Source organism: Hippopotamus amphibius, chromosome 13 (assembly GCF_030028045.1).
Source record: "Hippopotamus amphibius kiboko isolate mHipAmp2 chromosome 13, mHipAmp2.hap2, whole genome shotgun sequence".
NCBI lineage: Eukaryota > Metazoa > Chordata > Mammalia > Artiodactyla > Hippopotamidae > Hippopotamus > Hippopotamus amphibius.
Window position 1 is genome coordinate 66,214,903 of NC_080198.1, and position 23,257 is coordinate 66,238,159.

General features: G+C 33.8%; 1 protein-coding gene across 13 annotated transcripts in view; it reads right to left on the reverse strand.

The window, feature by feature from the left end:
• BLTP1 (bridge-like lipid transfer protein family member 1) overlaps positions 1-23,257 on the reverse strand; it is a 191,265-nt gene that overhangs the window by 121,726 nt on the left and 46,282 nt on the right. For 12 of the 13 annotated variants that reach the window (XM_057704329.1, XM_057704334.1, XM_057704339.1 and 9 more), the window contains 11 exons: positions 21,573-21,729; positions 21,091-21,169; positions 17,730-17,821; positions 16,281-16,398; positions 13,940-14,095; positions 13,570-13,667; positions 10,836-11,014; positions 10,562-10,668; positions 9,379-9,584; positions 2,756-2,983; positions 1,844-1,981 (listed from right to left, as the gene is read on the reverse strand). In XM_057704329.1, coding sequence (XP_057560312.1) covers positions 1,844-1,981; positions 2,756-2,983; positions 9,379-9,584; positions 10,562-10,668; positions 10,836-11,014; positions 13,570-13,667; positions 13,940-14,095; positions 16,281-16,398; positions 17,730-17,821; positions 21,091-21,169; positions 21,573-21,729 — 1,558 coding nt within the window. Of the gene's footprint in view, positions 1-1,301; positions 1,381-1,843; positions 1,982-2,755; positions 2,984-9,378; positions 9,585-10,561; positions 10,669-10,835; positions 11,015-13,569; positions 13,668-13,939; positions 14,096-16,280; positions 16,399-17,729; positions 17,822-21,090; positions 21,170-21,572; positions 21,730-23,257 lie in introns of those variants that run through there. The other variant, XM_057704341.1, reaches the window with a different exon arrangement.

The window sequence follows — 23,257 nt, forward strand, 5'->3', positions numbered from 1 at the left end:
AATATTTCTTAGGAATGCCAGCACTACAAAATGTAAGCAAATTAAGTAGATAAGCAAATTCTAAGAGAATATGTATAGACTATGCTTGTCTTCGGGGTGAAGTATGAAGTGTTAACCATCCAGGAAACAAAACATGACTAGTACTTCTACTACTGCCTTGATATCGCCACTCCATGAATTCCTTTTCTTATCACCAAATAAATCACACTTTTCAGTTTCAGTACAAGTTTGCCAGTAATTCTATAATTAGGGTTAACATGAACTCTCATGATAAAGTCAATAAAATATTTTTTATATCTACTAAAGTCTTTTGAGAATGCAATGATTAAAACAGAACTTAGGGGTTTCCTAGGTGGCGCAGTGGTTAAGAATCCGCCTGCCAATGCAGAGGTCATGGGTTCGATCCCAGCTCCAGGAAGATCCCACATGCCACGGAGCAACTAAGCCCGTGTGCCAAAAAAAAAAACAGAACTTGAAGTATCACCAGGTACTCATTAGAAACCAGAGATACTCACCTAAGATTCTCAGAATTCAGCCATAAGAAGATATTTCCCTTTTACCTTAATTTCCTCAACAGATTGAAAAAAGGAGACAGCCTTCCTCTCTATACACTTGCCTCTCAAAATAAAAAAAACAACTAATTCTAATGACCCACTAATTAGAGAGAAGACAAGAGTTATTTTTAAGATTTCACATGACAAGTTAAAATAAAAGTGTTACACAAGTGAGATCTTTGTGATGATAGAATAGTTCTGTATTTTGATTTTGGTGGCAGTTACACAAACGTACATGTGATAAAGTGACACAGAACTATGCACACACACTGTACCAATGTCAATCTCCTGGTTTTGATACTATACCATAATTATGTAACAAATCAACATGGAGGAACCACAGAAACTCTCCGTACTACCTTTGTAACCTCCTGTAAATCCATAATTCTTTTGAAATAAAAGTTTAAAAATAAAATGTGGCAAAAACTAGCATACATGAAGTGTTAAGTTTTAGCTACTACAATAGAAAAATATAGTCAGTATGGTAAAAGAGTGAAAAGGGATATGCTCTTTAAAATAAGATGATCAGTTACTATATAGAATCCATAGTGAATTACCATTCATTGATTATTCACTGTCAGAGTCATCCTCCTGTTTATAATTTTACTTTGCCTTGTATTAAAATCCATCATAGTTCTAAAGCACTCAACTTGAATAAAAGTAGGAAAGAGCCTTAAAGTAGTGGTAGATGCCAAGAGGAGCCACTGGCATTAAAAAATAATAATAATATAAAGAGTAATAATCTACCCAGGAATGTAAAATATTCCCATTTGATGAATGTCACTGGTTCTCTTCCAAAAGAGCCTCAGGGATATCTTGAAGGAATTAACAAAATATCCTGTAGGTATGTTAGAGGAAAAGAATAAATCATTGACCATGCAGGTATGCATGTTTTCAAAATTTACAGTACTGGTTAATATTAACACTTAGGTTGCAATTTTCAACACAATCTACCAACATTTTATACAATTAGTTTTTCCCTTTCATAAACATATGAGAAAGTTAGAAAGTATTTCTTTCCATTTCTAAAAACAACATATAAAATATAATTGTTTGGGATCACATAAATAAGGAAGAGCAGGGGAAAACAAAAAGGAAAACTAAGATTCTTGAAACAATTCTCATATACATATATACACACAATACAAAACTGCTTAGCATAGTTAAACTAAAGGTCCCTAATTTTAAAGAGCTATATATTCCACACAGAGACGTTAACACATTGTTTTGACCCCATAAATAGTAATAATAAATCTCTAAGTCTCTACCATAACTTAGTTTCACATTACCTGATAGTTATCACTGACAAACACATTCAGGGGTGACAGGACAAGCTGCAGCATGGTCTCCCTAAATCCTTTTTTCATTTCAAAACACAGTCTTTCCAAAAAAGCTGTAGGACACTCAGGACCATCTGTAGTTCCATGCTTAAATCAAGCAAAATATCATAATCAAGATATAGAAAAAAAAAAAGACCAAGGAAGCACAGAAGAATAAAAATTACATTTATACAATTAAAAGACTTTGATATTTTAAAAGGAGAAACAGTGCTTACTGACAAAAATAACTATTCTGTACCCCAGCAAAAGACCACTAAGCACCAGCTGTGATTTCTGTGCAACCCTAGGAACATGCATGGACCCAGTATGCAGCACAATGCTCTAGGGCCACCCCCTCCCTGTCTGGCCTGGCTGCAATGGCCATGGGTTCTTTGGGCAATATAATCTCTTTTCAAGTCAGCCCCAAGAGACCCAAGGGTCATCCTTTAGAGTAAACCAGCATAATGTGCTGAATCCAAACCTCTGACACAACTCAACCTCCAGGGTCAAGCCTGACTTTGTAATAGGTCTACCATAAGGTCCCAAACTGGTCTGGAGTTAGAGGTAAAAGCTAAAAACATGTGAAGCCCTAGGATATCCATCAGGCTAACTATAAACCTAGCAACTCAACAGTATGGCAAAATGTTCTAAATTTATATAGAACAGCAAAGGAGTTAAAGTGAAAGAAGAAAAACAGAAAATTATCAATGATCAAGTAATATTACAAAGAAAACTAGCTTTATAAAAAAAAAAGGACAAATTTAGAAGTCCTTTTGAATCTGAATTTTTTTATATAAAAGTGTGTGCACACACATACATAGTTTCCTATGCTGGGTGGATTTCATAATAAACTCCAGACTATTTTGATATGTAAACACTTACAACAGGAAGACGCCCATGGACTTTATACAAATTAACAAGTACAGTAATATCCCAAGGACGCAAGGTAAGTGGATGAATTGACTTGGCTGAACTTTCGTTTTCCTTTTTGTCATTTTCCATCCCAACAGCAGTCCACCCAGAGCTGGATGATGTTGACAGTGACAGAACAGGACTTGAAATAACCTCTTCAAAATCCATATACATGTCATCTTCCCCAAAGTAATTTTCCTACAAATATTAAGAATAAATTGCCATCAAAAGATGTAACAATAACTTTTCATCTTAGAGCCCAAAATTTGTGAACTAAGCATTTCCTCAATCGATTTTAAAACATCAGTCTATTTCCCTAAAATGAAAACAATACACATATATTTAAGGCATACACTTACTTGGCTGCTTAGCAAATAAATATTCTGTAGCAAAAAAAGACATAAAAAGTTACAGAAGTTTTTATTAAAAACTTCATAACACCACCTCCAACTATAGCAAAAACTTGCAATTCAGGTTCTAAAAAAAACCTATGAAGATTTGTAAGGTTCAGTGGTTTTCAACATGTTCTTCTCAGAGTTCTGAGGCAATAATACTCAGAGATATCCCCTGAGGGAAGCAAATCAATTCACTAAAAAATAAATTTGGCTAAATCCAATTAGCTAAATCTGTAATTAACACATTCCAGTTGGAATATTTATCAGGCATGTTTTAACAGCTTTAATAATTGGTTACTCATGGCAAAAACATGTTATAAACAGTTACCAAAACTTCCTTTCACATAGTTCATCCTGGTTTCTTAAGCATCAGAATTTCAGAAGTGTTTCAACTATTAACATTCTAGTTTCTTTTGCATCAGAATTTACATTTCTTTTTAACTGAAATTCTTTTTACTTCCTACTGATTCTGAATTTAAATTCTGCATATTTCATGGGTCAGTAGTAGTCAAAAGTTGTTAAAATATTCCAATTAACAGTGTTAACTATATTTGCTCAATAAAAACCAAGTCAGTATTTTGGTAAATTCTGCATTTTGGTCATTGACATATTTATTTTCTGGCTAGGGTTCCAGACATCAGGCAAATTAATATCCTTTCATAGGAAAGGATATTGAAGGGCTTAAGGTCATTCAGTAATTAGCAGCAGGGCAAATAAAATCCTAAATCTACTGGCTTGTAGAACTGGGGCTTTTCCCTCTATTCTCTATTGTTATCTGCCTTTAAATAATACAGGTCCTACTTAGAACCTGCTTGATTTAATTGTGCTCATATAACTCTGAAGCATGGACAAATTCAAGCACAAACAGAAAGGTAAAGAAATATTAGTTTTTATCCTGAATTCCAACATTAAATTTTTAAAACTAAAAATAAATATCTAACTGATTTCAACCAACATTAAAAAACCTAGAGGTATTTGGAGCAGCAGTTCTCCCTCAGATCTGAGAAGCCTTTTCAAAACATATATGCTGTCCTAGTCCTGGAGATGGGTTCATTAGGCTTGCAGTGGCTATGGAGTCCAGTGACAGGTGGAAAACGGAAGTTCCTTTGGTGATTTTACCCGCAAATGACCTCCAGACCTAATGATCTCTGCCCCACCTTCCACACAACTTATCTAAGGAGTCAATGTATACCATTCTTGTTTATTAGCTTTCAACATACTAAGAGTTACCAACAAATCATTAGAAATAAGTTATACTTATTTTAGCTAATTTTTATTAATACTAGCCTAATAACTTTTATTTTTAAAAGATTCTCTTGTAGTCTCTTACAATTTTTAATCTTAAAAAAAAATTCCTATAGATTACTACAATCAAAAGAAAGATTCTCTTTGGCATAATGTTGAGTTTGCTACTAAACCAATCTCCACTTAATTATCTGAAACAGAAATAACTCATATCAGATTCTTCAGGGAACACTGAATCACCAACGTAACAGAAGACATTTGCTAAGTTTTATTAAATGTGTCAATAACTGCTTTTGAAGAGTTATAAAATGCTAGGGGTCTTTTATGAGTTAACACATTTGTACCTATTGAATATCATCAACAAAATGTACTTCTTAAATTGTAACAATTTAAAAGTTAGCCTAATGTTAAATGTTTAATGTTGGTGTCTGACTTAAGTTTTGTGTGGTTTTTTTAATATGCGAGTTCCATCTGTAAAAGTTAATTTCTTAAGGATTCACTAAAAAAATTACCAAAAGGTTGCCGGAAGTATCTGGCAAGCAGTAATATATTATGGCAAACTTTTATGATATTTTAACATTAGTAAATGTACACAAATATTTACAAATACAAATTATGAATACAAATAAAAATTTGATTTCCTTTTTAAACAACCCTAGAAAAAAATCATTGGCTTACAGAATTGGGACGATGTGTTCTTTTATGAAGTTTGCAGCATATATGACTTTAAGAATGATAAAATAAGCTACATTTTCAATTTACTTAAGAGTCCTCTGAAATTTTATTTTCACAGAGATATTTTATCACGAGTATCAAATAACCTACTTCAAGTAAGAGGAGACTGCCATTGTTTTCCCCAGCTAAAAATTCATACTTATCTAATGATACTCATTCCAAAAAAAAAAAAGAATTATCAACAATAGTTAAAAGACAGCTAATAAAACCATTTAACCTACAAGTACTGTGTTTCTAATATCGTTTTTTTAAATTTTTTTTTATGTGGACCATTTTTAAAATCTTTATTGAATTTGCTACAATATTACTTCTGTTTTATGTTTTGTTTTGGTTTGGTCTGGTTTGGTTTTTTGTCCCTAAGGCATGTGAGATCCTAGCTCCCTGACCAGGGATCAAACCCACAAGCCCTGCAATGGAAGGTGAGGTCTTAACCACTGGACTGCCAGGGAAGTCCCCAATACTGTTTTCTTAAATGGAAACTTGATAGCTAGTCTTCTTTTTTTTTTTTTTTAAACTTTTATCATTTTCTTCACACTTTTTTTTGAAATTTATTTATTTATTTATTTTATTGGCTGTGTTGGGTCTTCTTCGCTGTGCACGGGCTTTCTTTAGTTGCAGTGAGTGGGGGCTGCTCTCCCTTGTAGTGCGCGGGCTCCTCATTGCTGTGGCTTTTCTTGTTGCAGAGCACGGGCTCTAGGCGTGTGGGCTTCAGTAGTTGCAGCACATGGGCTCAATACTTGTGGCTCACGGGCCCTAAAGTGCAGGCTCAACAGTTGTGGCGCACGGGCTTAGTTGCTCCGTGGCATGTGGGATCTTCCTAGAGCAGGGACTGAACCTGTGTCTCCTGCATTGACAGGCGGATTCTTAACCACTGTGCCACCTAGGAAGCCCAATAGTCAGTCTTCTGTTCAAGACCATTAAAATTATTTTTTAATACTCTTTATTTTTTATACAATTTTTAAAGGTTATACTCCATTTGTAGCTATTGCAAACTAATGGCTATACTCTCTGGGGAAATTATTTTTTAATAAGGAAAACATATATGCCATATATACCCTTAATCCATGGTTACTATTTGCCACCACTGATATGCTATCACTATTTAGATTCAGATTTCCTTCTTCCATTAAGAAAAAATGTAATAAGACTAAGAGAAGTCACTTCATAAAAGTAATATAAGTGGTACTGTTATTCAACCCTAAGCCCACAACATGAGAAATGACATGAAGTTTTTAATATTATTGAAACAACTTTGGGCTGATACTTAGAGTTCCTATGTAGTCTACATCTTCAGAAGACCTCTCATTTCCATAAAACATCCTCATAAATTATAATGCCCATTCACTATATACTCTTCTTAGAATTCTTTGTAATAACAATGCCAGGCCTATTTCTATTGTGGATTTTGTGGAAGTCAGTTTTACATGGCAATTTTCTTTTTTTCTAGTAACATATGCTTTAGAATTTCTTGATGTTTAATTTTGATAAGAAAAAATATAGTCTCAGTTACATGAGTTTTCATAGTCTTTCACATTCTCTTTGCTTTCTTTTATATATACTTATATTACACACGTGTCAAACTTAATTTCCATAAAGTTTTAAAGTTCTAACACTGATACTAAGCAGGACAGAAGTTATACATTAAAACTAATGGGAAAAAAAAAAGAGACATTTAAGATAGGGTAACATCTCCAGGTCAGCATGACACTATGCCAAAAACAAACAAACTTAGAGTTACACATTACATATATTCCTAATAAAAGGAAGAAGAGAGTTCATTGGGTTAGAAATTATTTTATAAAATGTCAAAACTTTAAAATTTTAAATTTGTTTCAGTAGACTTCATACAAGTTCTGAATTAACTTGAGTACAAATATTAATATCTACTGCAACAAACTTTTGACACTACTAAAAAGTTGTTATAAAATCTGTAATGCACAGTCTGCATCAAAACGTAATAAACTACCAACATGGGGAACATATGTGGAATAGAGTTTATAAAGAAGTCTAAAATAAAGGTATATCTTTCTTTCTCTGTGTTCTTTGTTTTATTTTCGTTTACATATTACTATGGAATTTTTTTAGTTAATATCTAAATTCAGTGTACATGTAATGCAAAAACAGAGTTAATACTTTTCTAGTAGTATTCAAAACTGGGACATCTGTAGATATGGATGGACCTAGAGACTGTAATACAGAGTGAAGTAAGTCAGAAAGAGAAAAACAAATATCGTATATAAACACATATGTGGAATCTAGAAAAATGGTACAGATCAACCAGTTTGCAAGGCAGAAACAGAGACACAGATGTAGAGAACAAACATATGGACACCAAGAGGGGAAAGCAGGGGGTGTTGGGGGGGGGGTGATGTATTGGGAGACGGGGATTGCCATATATACATTACTATAAGGAAAAAAAATCAAATTGTATACTTTATATATATGCAGTTTATTGTACGTCAATTATATCTCAATAAAAGTCCTTAAAAAAAACTTTTTTTATATTATATCAATATAACCACCTACATCTGATAAGTAAATCATTGCTTATATTTAAACTAAAATATAATTCAGCCTCTCCAGGGAGACTATAGCTTGAAAATTCAATTTTAAATTCTTTACAGTTACTCACTTGCAATCCAAAGAAAATAAGATATTGGGAGAAATATCTGAAGAATATTTTAGGCCATGTCATGAGAGAACAAAATGCGGGTGTGTGTGTGTGTGTGTGTGTGTGTGTGTTTCCTCCCTTTGAATCTCTTTAGTTTACTCCTTCAAGAATCTCTAAAACCCTAGGGGAAGAAAAGGTAAAAGCAAACAGAAACTATAGGCTTCCACAAATACTAAACACATTTTCCCTTGCATGTTTTACCTTAAATTAGATCATCTGATGCCATATGGTAGTTTTTAGTAAATATAATACAGTAACTCAAATATTGAGATTTTACAAAACTTCACAATTTATTCAGCTAGCACTTCTCCCAGAGAGCCTTTGCTAACAAACCTTGATCATCCTAGACTATTTCCAGAATTAATTATTCCACTTACTGTACATTAAGGGATTCCTTGTTAGCTAAGCATTAAATATCCAAACCTCTGCAATTGTGAAATTACAAAAGGAAGCAAATAAGTAAGCACTGATAAAATTAGATTCACACAAACATCCACACCACAACTAACTCTAATGCTCATGATTGGTAATGCTTGGACAATTAGTCTCTCTTTATCAGATGTAGTAAATATCCAACAGTACAATGAAAATCTAAAGCAAAGTGAATTTTCAAAATCCTGGAAAAATGCAAATTTTCATAAAGTAGCGGAACGTGATGTTGGATAACTGCTCAAATCACAGGTAAAACTATCAGTGATAAGTGAAAATCTGGAAGGCTTAGAGAAGTTACCTATAAGAAAAGAGTAAATCAACAAGAATTAGTAATGACTTGCTGGGGACTTGTTAAAAGCATGATTTGAGCATCAAAAGAATAAAAGCAGTATCTAGAAAACTGAAAGTGTTCAAATCTTTTCCTTAAAATTGCCTCTCTTCATAATCATGCTACAGACAGCAACCTTACAGTGCTATCATACTATGCAATCACACAATTTGAGTGGAAAAATTAAACCAAAATGAATCAACACGTGATTTGGTCTTTGCTCACAGAAGTAGTGCATATTTCTTCAGAGTCTAAATTTGTCATACTCTGAAATGAATTCACTTTCACATATTTGCTCCAATTTTCAAGACAGCACTCTAAACAAATCTTTGCTTATTATTTACCATGAAATAAAGTTGTCAGTTTTTAATGGACTCACTTGAAGTAGCCTTTTCCTGGTACAATTTTTCTCAGATAACAAAGTTCTTTTATACTTCTACTGCCACATTAATTACGTGTTAAAATTGTCCATATATATGTCTATCCTGCTATATCTCTCTAGCTTATCTTAAGGACAGATGCTATATTATCTCTATCTCTAGCAACTAGGACAACTTCTAGAACACACTAACTGCTCAAAAGAAAAGAAATGGTAAACTGAGGAGTACACTATTTTTAATAAATAATTTTATAATTGAATCTAACACCACAAGTCCAGTCAACATATAAAATATATCCTAAATACTTTAAATCATATAATTGGCCATTTCAAATGGTCTCAATTTCAACTACATGTTAACTGTTTTTCCTATATTTAAAAATATGGAGGTTCTTTTAAAATTCTTACCTTTATACATAGAAAGGCATTTAATAGAGGTCCATAGAGAGTTATCTGAGAATCTGGAGAAAGTTCCATTTCTACATGAAGTTTATCGGGTGGAAGTTCTGAGGGATCAATAGGTGGACGTGAAGAAGTAGAGGGAGAAGAAACAGCTCTGTCTGTTTTCTGGGACGGCCTTAATACAGATAGCATTGTTTCTTCCATTTCTGACACTGGAATAAATTGAGGGAAAAGAAAAGAATGTTTGAGGGGTAAGAGGGGAAAGCACCTTTTAAAAGTTCTTCAAGGAACTAGTCACTAAGAAATTCTACTTTGCAAATATGACAGCAACTAATACTGATAAAGTATCTGTAGTATATAATGAAAACAAACCTGAAAGTCTAATAATTAAGAGTATAATAGAGAATAGACTTCATTGAAATATGTATAAAAATACACAAATCAAACTACAAAGAACCAATGAAAAGTTCCCATTCTCATCAAGCTCTGGCAATATACTGTAAATCTGGGTCACAATTAGGCTTTAACTATACTAAGGCATTAAACTATAAAGTTATTTTCACATCAACAGCAATTCAAATGCAGTGTGACCTTATCAAGATCTATATATAAGAAAGTTATGAAAACTATTCTTTAAAACTTAACTCACTGGAAAAATACAAAGAAAATATCACTTGACTCTAATTCCACTTTGGATCCAAATAAAGGCGGCACTTAAGCCTCAGGGAAACTATAAATGATATGACAGTTGCCAAAATGCATTAAAGAAACTAACATTTCACAAAATCAAGCCCTTTAAATATATAGATTTACATATACCTAATTTCATACTCCAGCTCTGCTGCTTCTAGCTCAGCAGACCTTTAGAAAATTATTTACTTTCTCTGAGCATATTTCCTCAACTCTACAATGACAATAATAATTATAACATCTATCTCACTGAGTTGCTTTAAGGATTAAATAAGATAAAGTAAACCAGGAAACAGCTTGGCCTAGTATTTGATATATAGTAAATGCTCAATGAAAGTAAGCTATAATTATACCAAAATCCTTAAAAGATTTTAAATATATAAAATTGTCAAAAAGAATAGATGCATTTCCAAAAATTTTTGATTTCTCCTTGTATCTTTTATGTTTATTGAGTATAACACTAGATATTTCAAGGTACAAATTATATAAAAACACTTACATGACTGTTTTAGCTGTTCATCTGCTTTTTGTGGATAAATTGGATGCCAGGTATAATCAATTGTAAGCATGACGCTTGGGACAGTCCAGCATTCAACCCAACCAGCCCTTTGAAGCGTAAAAAATAGTTTCTAGTCACGTACTTATTCCTTTAATTGTATATAGGCACCAGTTACAGATAATCAAATTTTACTGTTATTCTTTGAAAGAATTAGAAGAGTAATTTCTCTCCACATAAACACAAAATACTTGGATCGCTAACATCATGTACTTACTTTTCTTGAGTAACGTTCCGCCATTTTGGTTTAACTGTTTTCTGGCTACTTTGGCATTCAGCAGGAATACCAGTCTCATGAGTCATTTTATTTGGGTGGCAATTCTTTACCAGCATAAATAATGAATATTTACTAGGGTGGCAATCTGGTAGAAACAAATGAAGATCAACATCTTCTCCCTAAAAAATAATTTACAATAACCCAAAGTAATAAAATAGGTACATAAATTTGTTAGGTTACTTTTTACAGGCAAGCTTATCTATAATATTCTTGAGAATAAATTCAACAGAAAAGAAACAAATTTGAAATGGCAGAGTTTACACTGAAGAGTCAGGTAAGTAAGGTTTACACTGACTGAAATAAGATTTTACATTGACTGAAACTAAATTTTGCTTAGAAAGTCAAGAAAAAAAAATCAGAGAAATAAACAGCATAGTTTCTAGAAAACAGTAAAAAAAAGGATTACTTTCCATGGGTTTCCTTGAATATTTCACATGTAACTCAGTTTTAAAAAAAATTTTAAATCATCTAATATAAGCTCATGTGGACTATGTTCCATATTTTTATTAATTTTTAAAATATGATTGTCTAATTTGATTCTAGTAAGTCTTGGTTCCTCAACTGGCTTTTAAGAATTACATCAAAGGATCTTCACTTGGGTTTCACTTTTTTCCTTATAGGTCCCCTAATCATCTTGATGTCTGGTTTCTTAACAGACAGCACAATGGAGTGGTTAAAAGAGTGGAGCCCTAAGCTATCTTGCCTGGGTTCGAATTCCAACTTGGCCACTCACTAGCTACGTGAAAGTTACATAAACTTGCCTCCTCAGCTTCACAGTAACAACAGCTACTTCAAGATGGTTGTTCTGAGAATTAAATGAGTTACTACACATAAAGCACTTGGAGTAGTGTCTGGCGCAAAGAAGATGGTAACAGGTGCTGGCTGCTCTTGTTGCTATTTTTTACCATCATAACCTCCATTAATACTACAACTACTAATGACTATATATACCTTAAAATTAGGTGTACCATGAATTTTGAACTCCTAAGAACTGGCTTTTGTCTTAAAGGAAGAAAGGTACTTGTGGTTTCGTCCTTGAATTCATGGTTACAATTAGGAATGAAATACAGCTGACCCTTGAACAACTCGGGTTTGAACTGCACAGGTCCACTTACACACAGATTTTTTTTCAACAGTGAATGCTACAGTCCTGTACAATCTGTGGTTGGTTGAATCTTCAGATGCTGAACCTCAGATACAGAGGAACCAAGGATATGGAGGACATAAGGAGAACTGACTCTAAGTTGCACAGGAATTTTTTTTTAAATAAATTTATTTGTTTGTTTGTTTGTTTGTTTATTTTATTGGCTGTGTTGGGTCTTTGTTGCTGCACATGAGCTTTCCCTAGTTGTGGCGAGCAGGGGCTACTCTTCATCATGGTGTGTGGGCTCCTCATTGCGGTGGCCTCTCTTGTTGCAGAGCAGGGGCTCTAGGCGCGTGGGCTTCACTAGTTGTGGCACATGGGCTCAACAGTTGTGGCTCACGGGCTCTAGAGCGCAGGCTCAGTAGTTGTGGCGCACGGGCTTAGTTGCTCTGCGGCATGTGGCACCTTCCTGGGGCAGGGATCAAACCCGCGTCCCCTGCATTGGCAGGCGGATTCTTACACACTGCGCCACCTAGGAAGTCCCTGCACAGGAATTTTTGACGGCAGGGAGGGTCAGCGTCCCTAACCCCCACATTGTTCAAGCGTCAACTGTACAGAGAGATATAAAATCTAGTTCACAGACGTAATAAACATTAGAGCTACAGTAAGTTCTTGACTGAACATATAGATTAGTCACAGAGGTTAGAAAGGAGCTCTAACAAAATAATCGACTCAAGGAATTTTTTTTTATTGCCCAGCTCTTTTTTAACTGACATACAGTTGACTTACAATATTACATTCATTTCAGTTGCATAACACAGTGATTCAATGTTTTTATGGATCACACATTATAATATCAATACAAAGTTATTATAAAATATTGACTATATTCCCTGTGCTGTACATTCTATCCCTGTGACTTATTTATTTTATAACTGATAGTTTATACCGCCTAATCTCCTTCACCTATTTCACCCCTCCCTCTCCCCCCTCCTCTCTAGTAACTACTGGTTTGTTTTCTGTTTTTTGAAGTCTATTTCTGTTTTATTTGTTCATTTGTTTTGTTTTTTAGATTCCAAATATAAGTGAAAACATAGTATTTGTCTTTCTCAGTTTGACTTATTTCACTAAGCATAATGGCAGGTCATTATGTCACAAATGGAAACATCCCATTCTTTTTATGGCTGAGTAATACTCCAGTCAGTGTGTGTGTGTGTGTATATATATATATATATATATATATAAAATTCTTCTCTATCCATTCATCTGTCAATGGGCACTGACCTTGCTTCCATATCTTGGCTAATGTAAATAATGCTGCTATGAACACTGGAGTACACATATCTTTTCAAATTATTGCCCCGCTTCTCAGGGGAACTTGTGGGAATGGTAAAACATTACAGTTAACAACAAAAAAAAAAAAAAAAAAAACAGGAGCAATTCTGTGACACCGAAGTTAGTGAACAATGGAGGAAAGCCAAAATACTTCAGGTGGCAACAGGATGACCAGGAGAGAATAAAGATAAGCACTGGGAAATCAAACTTACTAACAAGGCTTGTGGAATAAACAATGCATCCAACTATACGTACTCTTAAAGAGAACTTGGTATTACACGTAGCCGGTACAAAGTCCGTAAAAGGCAAAGAGAAATCAATGTTTAGTGTTTCCCCACAGGCTGCCAGGTACACTGTAAAAAAAAAAGGAAAAGAAATTTACTTTTAATTTCAAAAAAAATTTAAATAAAAACTGCCTTAAATACACACCTAAACAAAATTACATTTAATATAATATGCTTAGTCTAACACAAATTCTGAAATAGTTTTCTGAGAGTCTCACAAGACAATGGAAAAAAAGCTCAATTCTAGTATCTATTAAAACTACAAAATCAATACCAGTTTTTTTTGGTGGTATTTGTCTTAATGAACAGAATACTTCACCTAATTTTTAAAAAGTACTTACCATTTTCCTGTTGTTTAGTGGAACAGTCAATCCAATTGTGCTGATTAGCTGCCCAAATCATTTCAAATTGATGAAACATGATTTTAAAATTCCATGTATACGGAACAAATGAAAAAATGTCCGGAGCACTATCGCTTGACCAGTCTTGAATTAAATCTAAAATTATTGGGGTAGGTGACAGAATGTAAGACTAACTGAAATTCAGAAAACAAAGTAAAAATATTCAAACACCAAAAATGAAATTTCCTATTGTAACTAGAAAGAAGTTTTATACAAAATATTAAAAAGTGATTAAAATGTAGCTAAATGATTTAACAGTAAAAAATGCTTACTAATCACAATTTCAAATAAGAAAAATTTTATGCATTTCATATACCTACTATGTTTTTAAAGAAACTTTAGAAGATAAAAGAGAAAAAAAATCACCTGATATTCTGCTACCAAAATAACTAACGTGGATATATCTCACACTAGCTTTTTTTTTTCCTATGTAGATTTTTACACTATCCTAGATGCACATTATACTCCTTTTTTTCATTGAACTCAAAATTTTTCCATGTTATTTCATACACATTAACAAAAATTTTAATAATAGTTCATTAAAAAGATTTACAAAGATATACTTAATCATTTAGACTTTCTTCAAATTTTTGTTATATATGTTATCATGTATATTTTCATGCAAGTTATTTTATACACTCAGGGTTATTTTGTCAGGATAGATTTAAAAACTGGATTTGCTAGATCAAAGTTCATGAATTTTTTTAAGGCTATTATAAATTACAAAACTACTTTCCAAGAGTAGTGGATCCATTTATGCTCCTATTAGAAATGTATGGTCAACTATCTATTTCACTGTACCTGCTCCTGTATTATATTTCTTTCTGCCTCTCTCCCTTTCTCTATTTTTTTTTGGGGGGGGGGAGGGTGGGAGTGAAGGTGATGCGGCTTGATAACAGGTAACTGAAAAGTGATATCTCACTTGAATTGAATTTCTTAATTACAAGTAGGGTTGAACATTATTCATGCTGTTTTATTCACAAAACAAATACCTACAGAATGTCCACTGTGTGCCAGACTCTGTTCCAGACTCTGGGAATACAATGTGAACAAAACAAAGACTTGGCCTTAGAATTATAGTCAGTCATCTTTGTTGACTGCTGATTTACTGTATTGCTGATTTGTATGGTTTAAGTGTTGTTTTTTAAAATTGCATTCATATACTTAGTCTGTCATACCTTAATTTTTTTTCTTTTTCTAACCTCAACAGGCAAAAGCTCTTTATATAAAGATGTTAGCCCTGTTCTATCACAGTGCTTTCCTCTACTTTTCCTTCTGGCAGTCACATTATCACATGCATTGTATATTCCCAGCAATGATGTCCTTCAGTAAATGGTCTCCTCCTAAAGGTGTCAAGCTCATCTTTGTATACTCACAGTACAGAACACAGCACTATAAAATCAGAACTTCGTGTATTTGAGAGAGAGAAACAATTTCAAGTATCATTGTTATGGCACAAACTCTGACAACCAGACAGTCCTGAATTTAAATTATGGCTTTTCATTTTACTAGTTATGTAATCTTGAACAAATGACTGAAATGCTATCGGTTTTCTCTTTTACAAAATGGGGACAACTTCACAGACTTATTGTAAGAATTTAGATGATATATGTGAACTTTTAGCACAGGAACTGCCACAAGATAAGTGCTCCACGAACGGTACCACTTATTGTTAAAGATATTCTGAGGAAAATAATAGGCAAAATGCTTATTTTTATGTAGTAATATTTATGTTATTCAGAGACTAAGACCACACGTTCCCATAATCATAAAATAGTGAGTAACTATCAAAATATGCTACAAGAAATAAAAGAATTTTTTCCAACTAACGATAGCATCAACTCAATTACACATGCCAAAAGAAAGAAGTTAAGTAGGGGTCCAAATACAAAAATAACACATTTGACTGTTTGAATAGTCTGTCTGTAAATTACAATAATTAAAACAAAATAATAAAGCCACAATGATGCCTAATTCAGGAAGAGAAAGAAAGTGATTCATCTTCCCCATCTTTTCCCCACTAGACTGACACAAAAACGAGTTCTTGCACTTTCTTCTAAGCTCAAGTTTGGGTTCATATTTTCCTTGTTTGGGTTAGAAGACAGCACATAACATACATATTTAAATTTTTCCTTTGATAGTCTTGGCCACAAAAGAAGTGTAAAAGTAAGGAAGCGTGAACTGTGTCAAGTCCCTATGCTGAACATTAAGTAAAACTTATTGACTATAAACAAGTTCACTGTGATATATCTCATTGTATTTATACTCATTAGAAGATTACCTGTGAAGAAATTCTTCTGTGCAAAGATGAAGTGGTAGGTGGCTTTATAAACCTCTAATTCACACTGCCATGTCTGTGGCATGTTCCATATTCGGGGGTAGCTGGCATTGATGTGAAACTGCAAACCAAATGTTAAGTAAAAATGTAAGAGGTTAAAATATGACATTGTGTGAACAGTATTAGAAATGAACTCACACAAATTGGTGAATAATTAAAACTTATTTTCCTACTGAGCTGAACAGAAGGTCCCTTAGAGATTTTAATATTGGCTGTGGCTAAAGGTCAGTATCCATGGTTACATCTAGTTCCTTGAAATACTAAGCCATGATGTGGTCAAAAAACTTTAAGAACAAATCAGGCTACAGTTTTGACACTGTAGCTAAACAAACAGAATAACGGCCAACTTCATTAATTCTTCTTTAAACCTATCTGTTAAGTGAGAGGCTCAAGGTCAGGGAAGGTAGAGTGCAACGCATAATGTCCACAGAAGTCTGGCCACCAGTGCCTCCTGGGTTCTCATTTGACAGCACAGTAGTTATAAATCTGACATGGTGTTTTGTGATATATTCCACCTGCCAAAGCCTGGCAATTCTGCAAAGGCAGGAGCTGCCTTGCCAGGAATAGCATTATTGCACAGCACTATTTATCAGCAATAGCTTGTGAACTCATTAAAATGCTGAATATGCCCATTTAATACATATTTACAGTATTCAATATAGTCTTGGTAACTGAAAAATTTTCCTCTTAATTTACATATATCATGTGTAAATATGCTTGTTTAGACAAGTAATTAAGAACCTAATGATACCATCTATTATAAAAGAATCCTCTCTGAATATCAGCCATTCTACAGTGACTTTTGTTATTATTGTTGTTATTGTTGTTGTCCCTGAGAAAAAATAACAATCTGCTTGATTAATGAGTTCCCAACCTGCAGTTTTCAATCACGAGCATTTCCATATTTATTCTGTTTCTCATATGGAGCAATTCAGGGTATCAATAAGATTTTCTCCCTTTTACCTTACTCATCCAGTAAAAAGGACAATGAATTATTAAGCCCTGAGAAAGAATCTGACGGGGCCAGAAAACATATGGTGAAAAATTATCTTACTTACAGCATAGGAGAGAGTCTAGCCATACAGTGAAGTTTAAAAACAATTTACTAAATTTACTAACAACTTTTCACATTTTTAAAGGCCAAAAACCCATGTATTGTTGCCTTATATTCATTTCCCCCAAAAGAAGAGCAACAGAGAGATGCCAAAGGGAGTCCACAGCATCGGGAATCTACTCCTCTTCCCAAAAATACAGTCAAGAGCAGCTGGTGGTTCTTGAATGAGAAGACGAATCACTTGATGACTTCCTGGCCATCAAAATTTTATATAAAAAATTTAAAACAAAATTTGTATTTTATGAGTGTATGCATATCATCATATACTCTAGACTTACTGCTAACATTTCTGCTTCTAGAAGAGTCCTGTATTGCATGCTGGTAGTGGCATCAACATGTAAAAGTTGTCCTTTAATTGCAGGGGTGTAACCTAAAATAAATGAAAATATAAAAATTAAGAACCTAAAGAAATATATATATATATATATATATATATATATATATAATTAAAAATTTTAGACTGCAAACAAATTCCCCCACCACCTAAAGAAGGAATTCCTGAAAAATGGTGATCAGTCACTACTTAAATACATCCCCAATAACATGGCATAGACTATCTAAGAGGTAATCTTTCTCATTTTGGACAGCTCTGATGGAAAAGAGTTCCATCTTCATATAACATCTATTCTGATTTTGCTTTCCAGTGCAAAACTACAAGTCTGTTTTCTAAATGATAGGTGCAAATATTTAAGGCTGCTCCCATGTCTTTTTTTTCACTGACTCAAGGGTACATATCTTCAACTACTCCTTTTGTAATAACAGTTTCTTTCTTTTTTTTTTTTGAGATTAAAATACCAGCTTTATTATAGAAGTACTGAAAACATGGCTTTGAATATTCTAATAAGAAAATGTTGAGTTAGTCATAGCTACAGATAGGCAATGCTAGAAATCCAAATCTACTCCACCACCTGGGAAAGACCCTTTCACTAAATGACTCTGAAGAGTCCGAAATCTGTCTGTAGAAAAGACAGTACAGAAGAAGAAAGAGGGTTCATCAGTACCATTTTTTTAGATTCCGTATATATGAGTTAGCATACAGTATTTGTTTTTCTCTTTCTGGCTTACTTCGCTCTGTAAAATAGATAGCTAGTGGGAAGCTGCTGTATAACAAAGGGAGATCAACTCGATGATGGGAGATGCCTTAGAGGGCCAGCACAGGGAGGGTGGGAGGGAGTCACAGGAGGGAGGGGATATGGGGATATATGTATAAATACAGCTGGTTTACTTTGGTGTACCTCAAAAACTGGTACAAGACTGTAAAGCAATTATATTCCAATAAAGAGCTTTAAAAAAAAAAGAGGAAAGGGGAAACTTCCCTGGTGGCACAATGGTTAAGAATCCGCCTACCAATGCAGAAGACATGGGTTCAATCCCTGGTCCAGGAAGATCCCACATGCTGCGGCGCAACTAAGCCCATGCAACACAACCACTAAGCCTGCACTCTAGAGCAGGCGAGCCACAACTACGAAAGCCCGTGTGCCTAGAGCCTGTGCTCCACAACAAGAGAAGCCACTGCAATGAGAAGCCCATGCACCACAATGAAGAGTAGCACCCACTTGCCACAACTAGAGAAAGCCCACACACAGCAATGAAGACCCAACACAGCCATAAATACATACATACATACATAAATCTAAAAAAAAAAAAGAGGACAGGGAATAGGGTGGATCTAACATATCACATCCTTGTTCAAAATCCACCCATTGGGGCAAGGATAGGTAGGAGAGAAGTCAGGAGATTGCACAAATAAATTATTGAAAAAAAGTGTAATGAAAGTTTCTAAACAACAACTATCCCTTACATAATGACAGTTCCCAAACAACACAGCCCCATTCTAAATAAAAGCAGAAAAGTTCAGAGTGTTTCACCTCTTTTTTTTTTTTTAATTTTATTTATTTATTTATTATTTTTGGGGGGGTACACCAAGTTCAATCAACTGTTTTTATACACATATCCCCATATTCCCTCCCTTCCTTCACCTCTTTTCTTGATGGACTGCCCTCCTACGAACACTAACACTATGGTCATTATTATGTGGCTAATCCAAGGTGCATCCTGCTCTGGGCTTTTTTTTTTCCCCAAACACCTGAATCTCTGGGATAAGGTTTAAATGTTTCTGAGTTATATTTTGTTATTGTTTAAGACCTAAGTCTATTTTTCATTTTGAAGACAGTCATCTTAAACGTCACCTAACCGTTACCAAGAACCTGACTGGGTTTTCCTTAGACCCTTCATTCATTCAGTTCCACAATCAGTGTTCTGTGGCAAGTCCCATGAACTCATAATAGGTATATGCTCAAGGTGCTGATGCCTCAGCCCTCAGATGGCCCGTTTACCCAGTGCACCAATAAAGGTACCCCCCCAAAAAACTGTACAGATATTCTTTCCTACATGCATCATCCGTTTAAAAAAGGCAGAAGCACTCCCTTAATTGAACCATTCTCAGTTTTATGCAACCCCCAGTTGCTTTTTCCCCTACAGAATTACAGATCCTATGTATCATTAATTAAGGCTATCCTAAAAGATGCTTCTTTCCAACTGACTACTCTGAATCCTAGAGAACCGCAAGCATCTGCTTCAATACTTAGTAAGGTTACTCTTTTAAAAGTAACTAAAATAAAGTTTAGTTCTTCACTGTAATAGCCCTACGTTACAGGGAAAAGATATACTATCTCATTCTCAGTCACTTTTTCAATTCATTATCTAAGCAGGCAGACTCAACTGCTACCTTTTCATGCAAGTTGATAAATCTAGTCAACCCCTTTGCCTGTTTTCTTCTTATGGTAACAACAAAATGAGTGACAGAAACAAGAAAAGAGAGCTAAGAATTACATAAAATGATTCTAATTATACTTAGTAACATTGCTATTTAGTAATTTTAAAATATTGGTAAATTGCTACTCTCCATATTCTCAAGAAAGTGAACAAATAAAAGCAGAATTTCACTTCAACTGCTCTCAATTACAAATGTAATAAGAGGATGGAAAGAACAAGGAGAAATGAGGGAGACTATATATTTTGATAAAGTTAACAAAAAAAGCATTGAAACATGTTACTGATTAACCTGTATCAGAGCCCAAATTTCAAATTCATAATGAACTTAGATAATCTTAGCTCAGATGAAACTACAGCTATCAGGGCATGATTTGATATTTTAAATATGAAATATTCTGCTTTCTTAAAGTTATGCTATTCAAAGTACCCAGCTTACTGCCTGACAAAAATCTACTAACGATATAACCTATTAATCATTCAATCGATTTCTGCCAACGGGCCATGTGCCAGGTATTGGGTTTGGCACAGGTATACAACAGTGAAAAGAAATACGTAGCACCTGCTTTCACAGAGCAATAGACTAATAGGAAAAACATATGCTAAGCAAATTATGCACAATCTTACAACAGAAGTATAAGGTATAAAGAAAGCAGAGAATAATAAGACCTAGCTTGATTGAAACACTTTTCCCTTCTAAGTGCATGAATAACTATACAGTATTTACTAACTACAGGCACATCAAAATATAGTAAAAAGCTGAAAAAGAAAACCACTAATTTCAGTCTAACTGGATTAACAATTATTTATATATTAATTATTCCCCTACTAATCACTTAAAACAGAAAAACACTCATCGTAGCTTACCGTTTTCCTCAACTGTCATTGGAATATTAATTTCTAAATAGGAGCCAGCTCCTACATTTACATGTACAGCATTTGTTTCCTACCAAAAGCAAAAAATAATTCGTATGAGACATTTATTATAATTACACTCCCATCTTTACTTTTCAGTTATTACCAAAGATGAAATTTAATAATCAATATTAAATAGGTATTAGAAGTTCCTAAGAGCAAAAGTTCAAATTTATACCAAAAATATACTAAAACAATTTGACCAGATTTAAAGGAGAAAATGAATCAGACTATAGTATGAAGGTCTATTATTATTAACTTCTTTCTACTATTTGCCACTTAATGAAAGTGACATTCATACAATTATTGGGGGTGGGGTTTGGGGAAGCTCATAGAAATGAATCTAAGTATAGGACTAGCCACCAGAAAAATACTCTGGAAAATAATGTTTAAATTTTAAACACTATTTTCTACTATATTATTTCAATAATTACCCTATTTTTGGTAAACAACAAGTCAATTGTAGCATCTGCAATAATATTCATCCGTAGTTCAAAAGCAAGGATCTGTCTTGGTCCCCCAGGCTGTGCAATTTCAGAAACTTTCAGAACTTGATAATCAGGAGGGAAGAAGAACTTCCATAAACAATCTCTAAATAAGGAGAAAGAAAGAATAATGACAAGTTATTCAAATAAAATTACCTCTGATAAGAGACCAAACTCACTATAACTTTCTATTATCACTGCTATCTTATTTAACAATTAGACATAAAATTGAAAAAAAACTAAGTCACAAAATAACACCTACTATGATTTCCTTTCAGTTCAATGAAAGACTGTTCTCTTCAATGTTTTATTCTTCCAGAGATCAATGAGCTTTGAGCACTTAATACACTACTACCGAATAAGACATAGGTAAGACCAAATTTGCACTATTCAACCATACTGTAAAAAATTAAAGACTTTCTACAGGTATATCAACTGTCCAAAAGGCAAAGAAAGAGCTGAATGAGGATGGTTTAATTAGAATCATTATTCTATTCTGGACAATTACTACTTAACCTTTCTGAGGATACTCACCTGCTGCCTCACCTGTAAGAAAGGATTATCATAACCAGCCTCAGAGAACAGATCCAAGAATTAAATGATGACATATATGAAAAAGACTTGGCAGTACATGGCACATGGAAACAATGTTATTTCTATTATTTTCATAATCACTGGTAATCAATGTTATAACAATAAGAGTCTAAAGAGCAATAGATTTCTAAAAAGAAGCACATGTTTGGAAGCTAGGGCTCTAATATACTCGCCTCCCATTATCATCTGACAGAGATGAAACCAAGAAATTTTCAATTCATAGTCTTCTATGTAATTAAAAAATTACCATGTTACTCATACATTCAGAAAAAGTATCAGTTTCTGAATTTTAAATAGGAAGAGTTGAGGAAAGAGTCATCAGTAACAGGAAATGCTGCTTGGAATAAACTGACTGGGAAAAATTAGATGAACAGAACAAAATTTGCAAACTGATCTATCGTAGACTTTAACTTGCATCATTAAATTAATGTACATGAAAAGAAAATTAAGTCTGTAAATGTTTCGGCTAAGACACACAAATATATAAAACTAAGCTATTAAAGACAAAGAAGCCATCTGATCATTAAACGATCATGGACTATAAAAGCGGGTAGCAGGATATAATGAGAAGAGCAGCGGACTTGAAGGGTTGGTTTGAATCTTGGCTCTAGATGCTATAGCTTTACTCCCTCGTCCAAATCACTGAACCTCTGCATCTCCATTTTCTCACAGGTATAATCAGTTCACCATACCTGTCCTTGTGTCTCTGAGTTATGATGATCAAGTGTGAAAATATAAATGAAAGCACTTAAGTGAAAGCAATAAAAGGCCAGACAATGTCAGGAATATTTGCATTATTATAGTTATCATTAAGGAGTAAGTACAAATTTATAAAGTTTATACTTCAACTGTCATGAAAACTCTTGAAAAGTTGAATACCTCAAAGATTCAGAAAATCATGTAAAGCTAATAGAACTGACATTAAAATCTACAAGCTAAATAAGGTCATGCTACATCAGAGATCAAAAACTCACAGTGCTGAGTGAGCTATCCAATAATAAAACAGTTGAGATTTCTTCCTATATTTCTTACACTAAAAA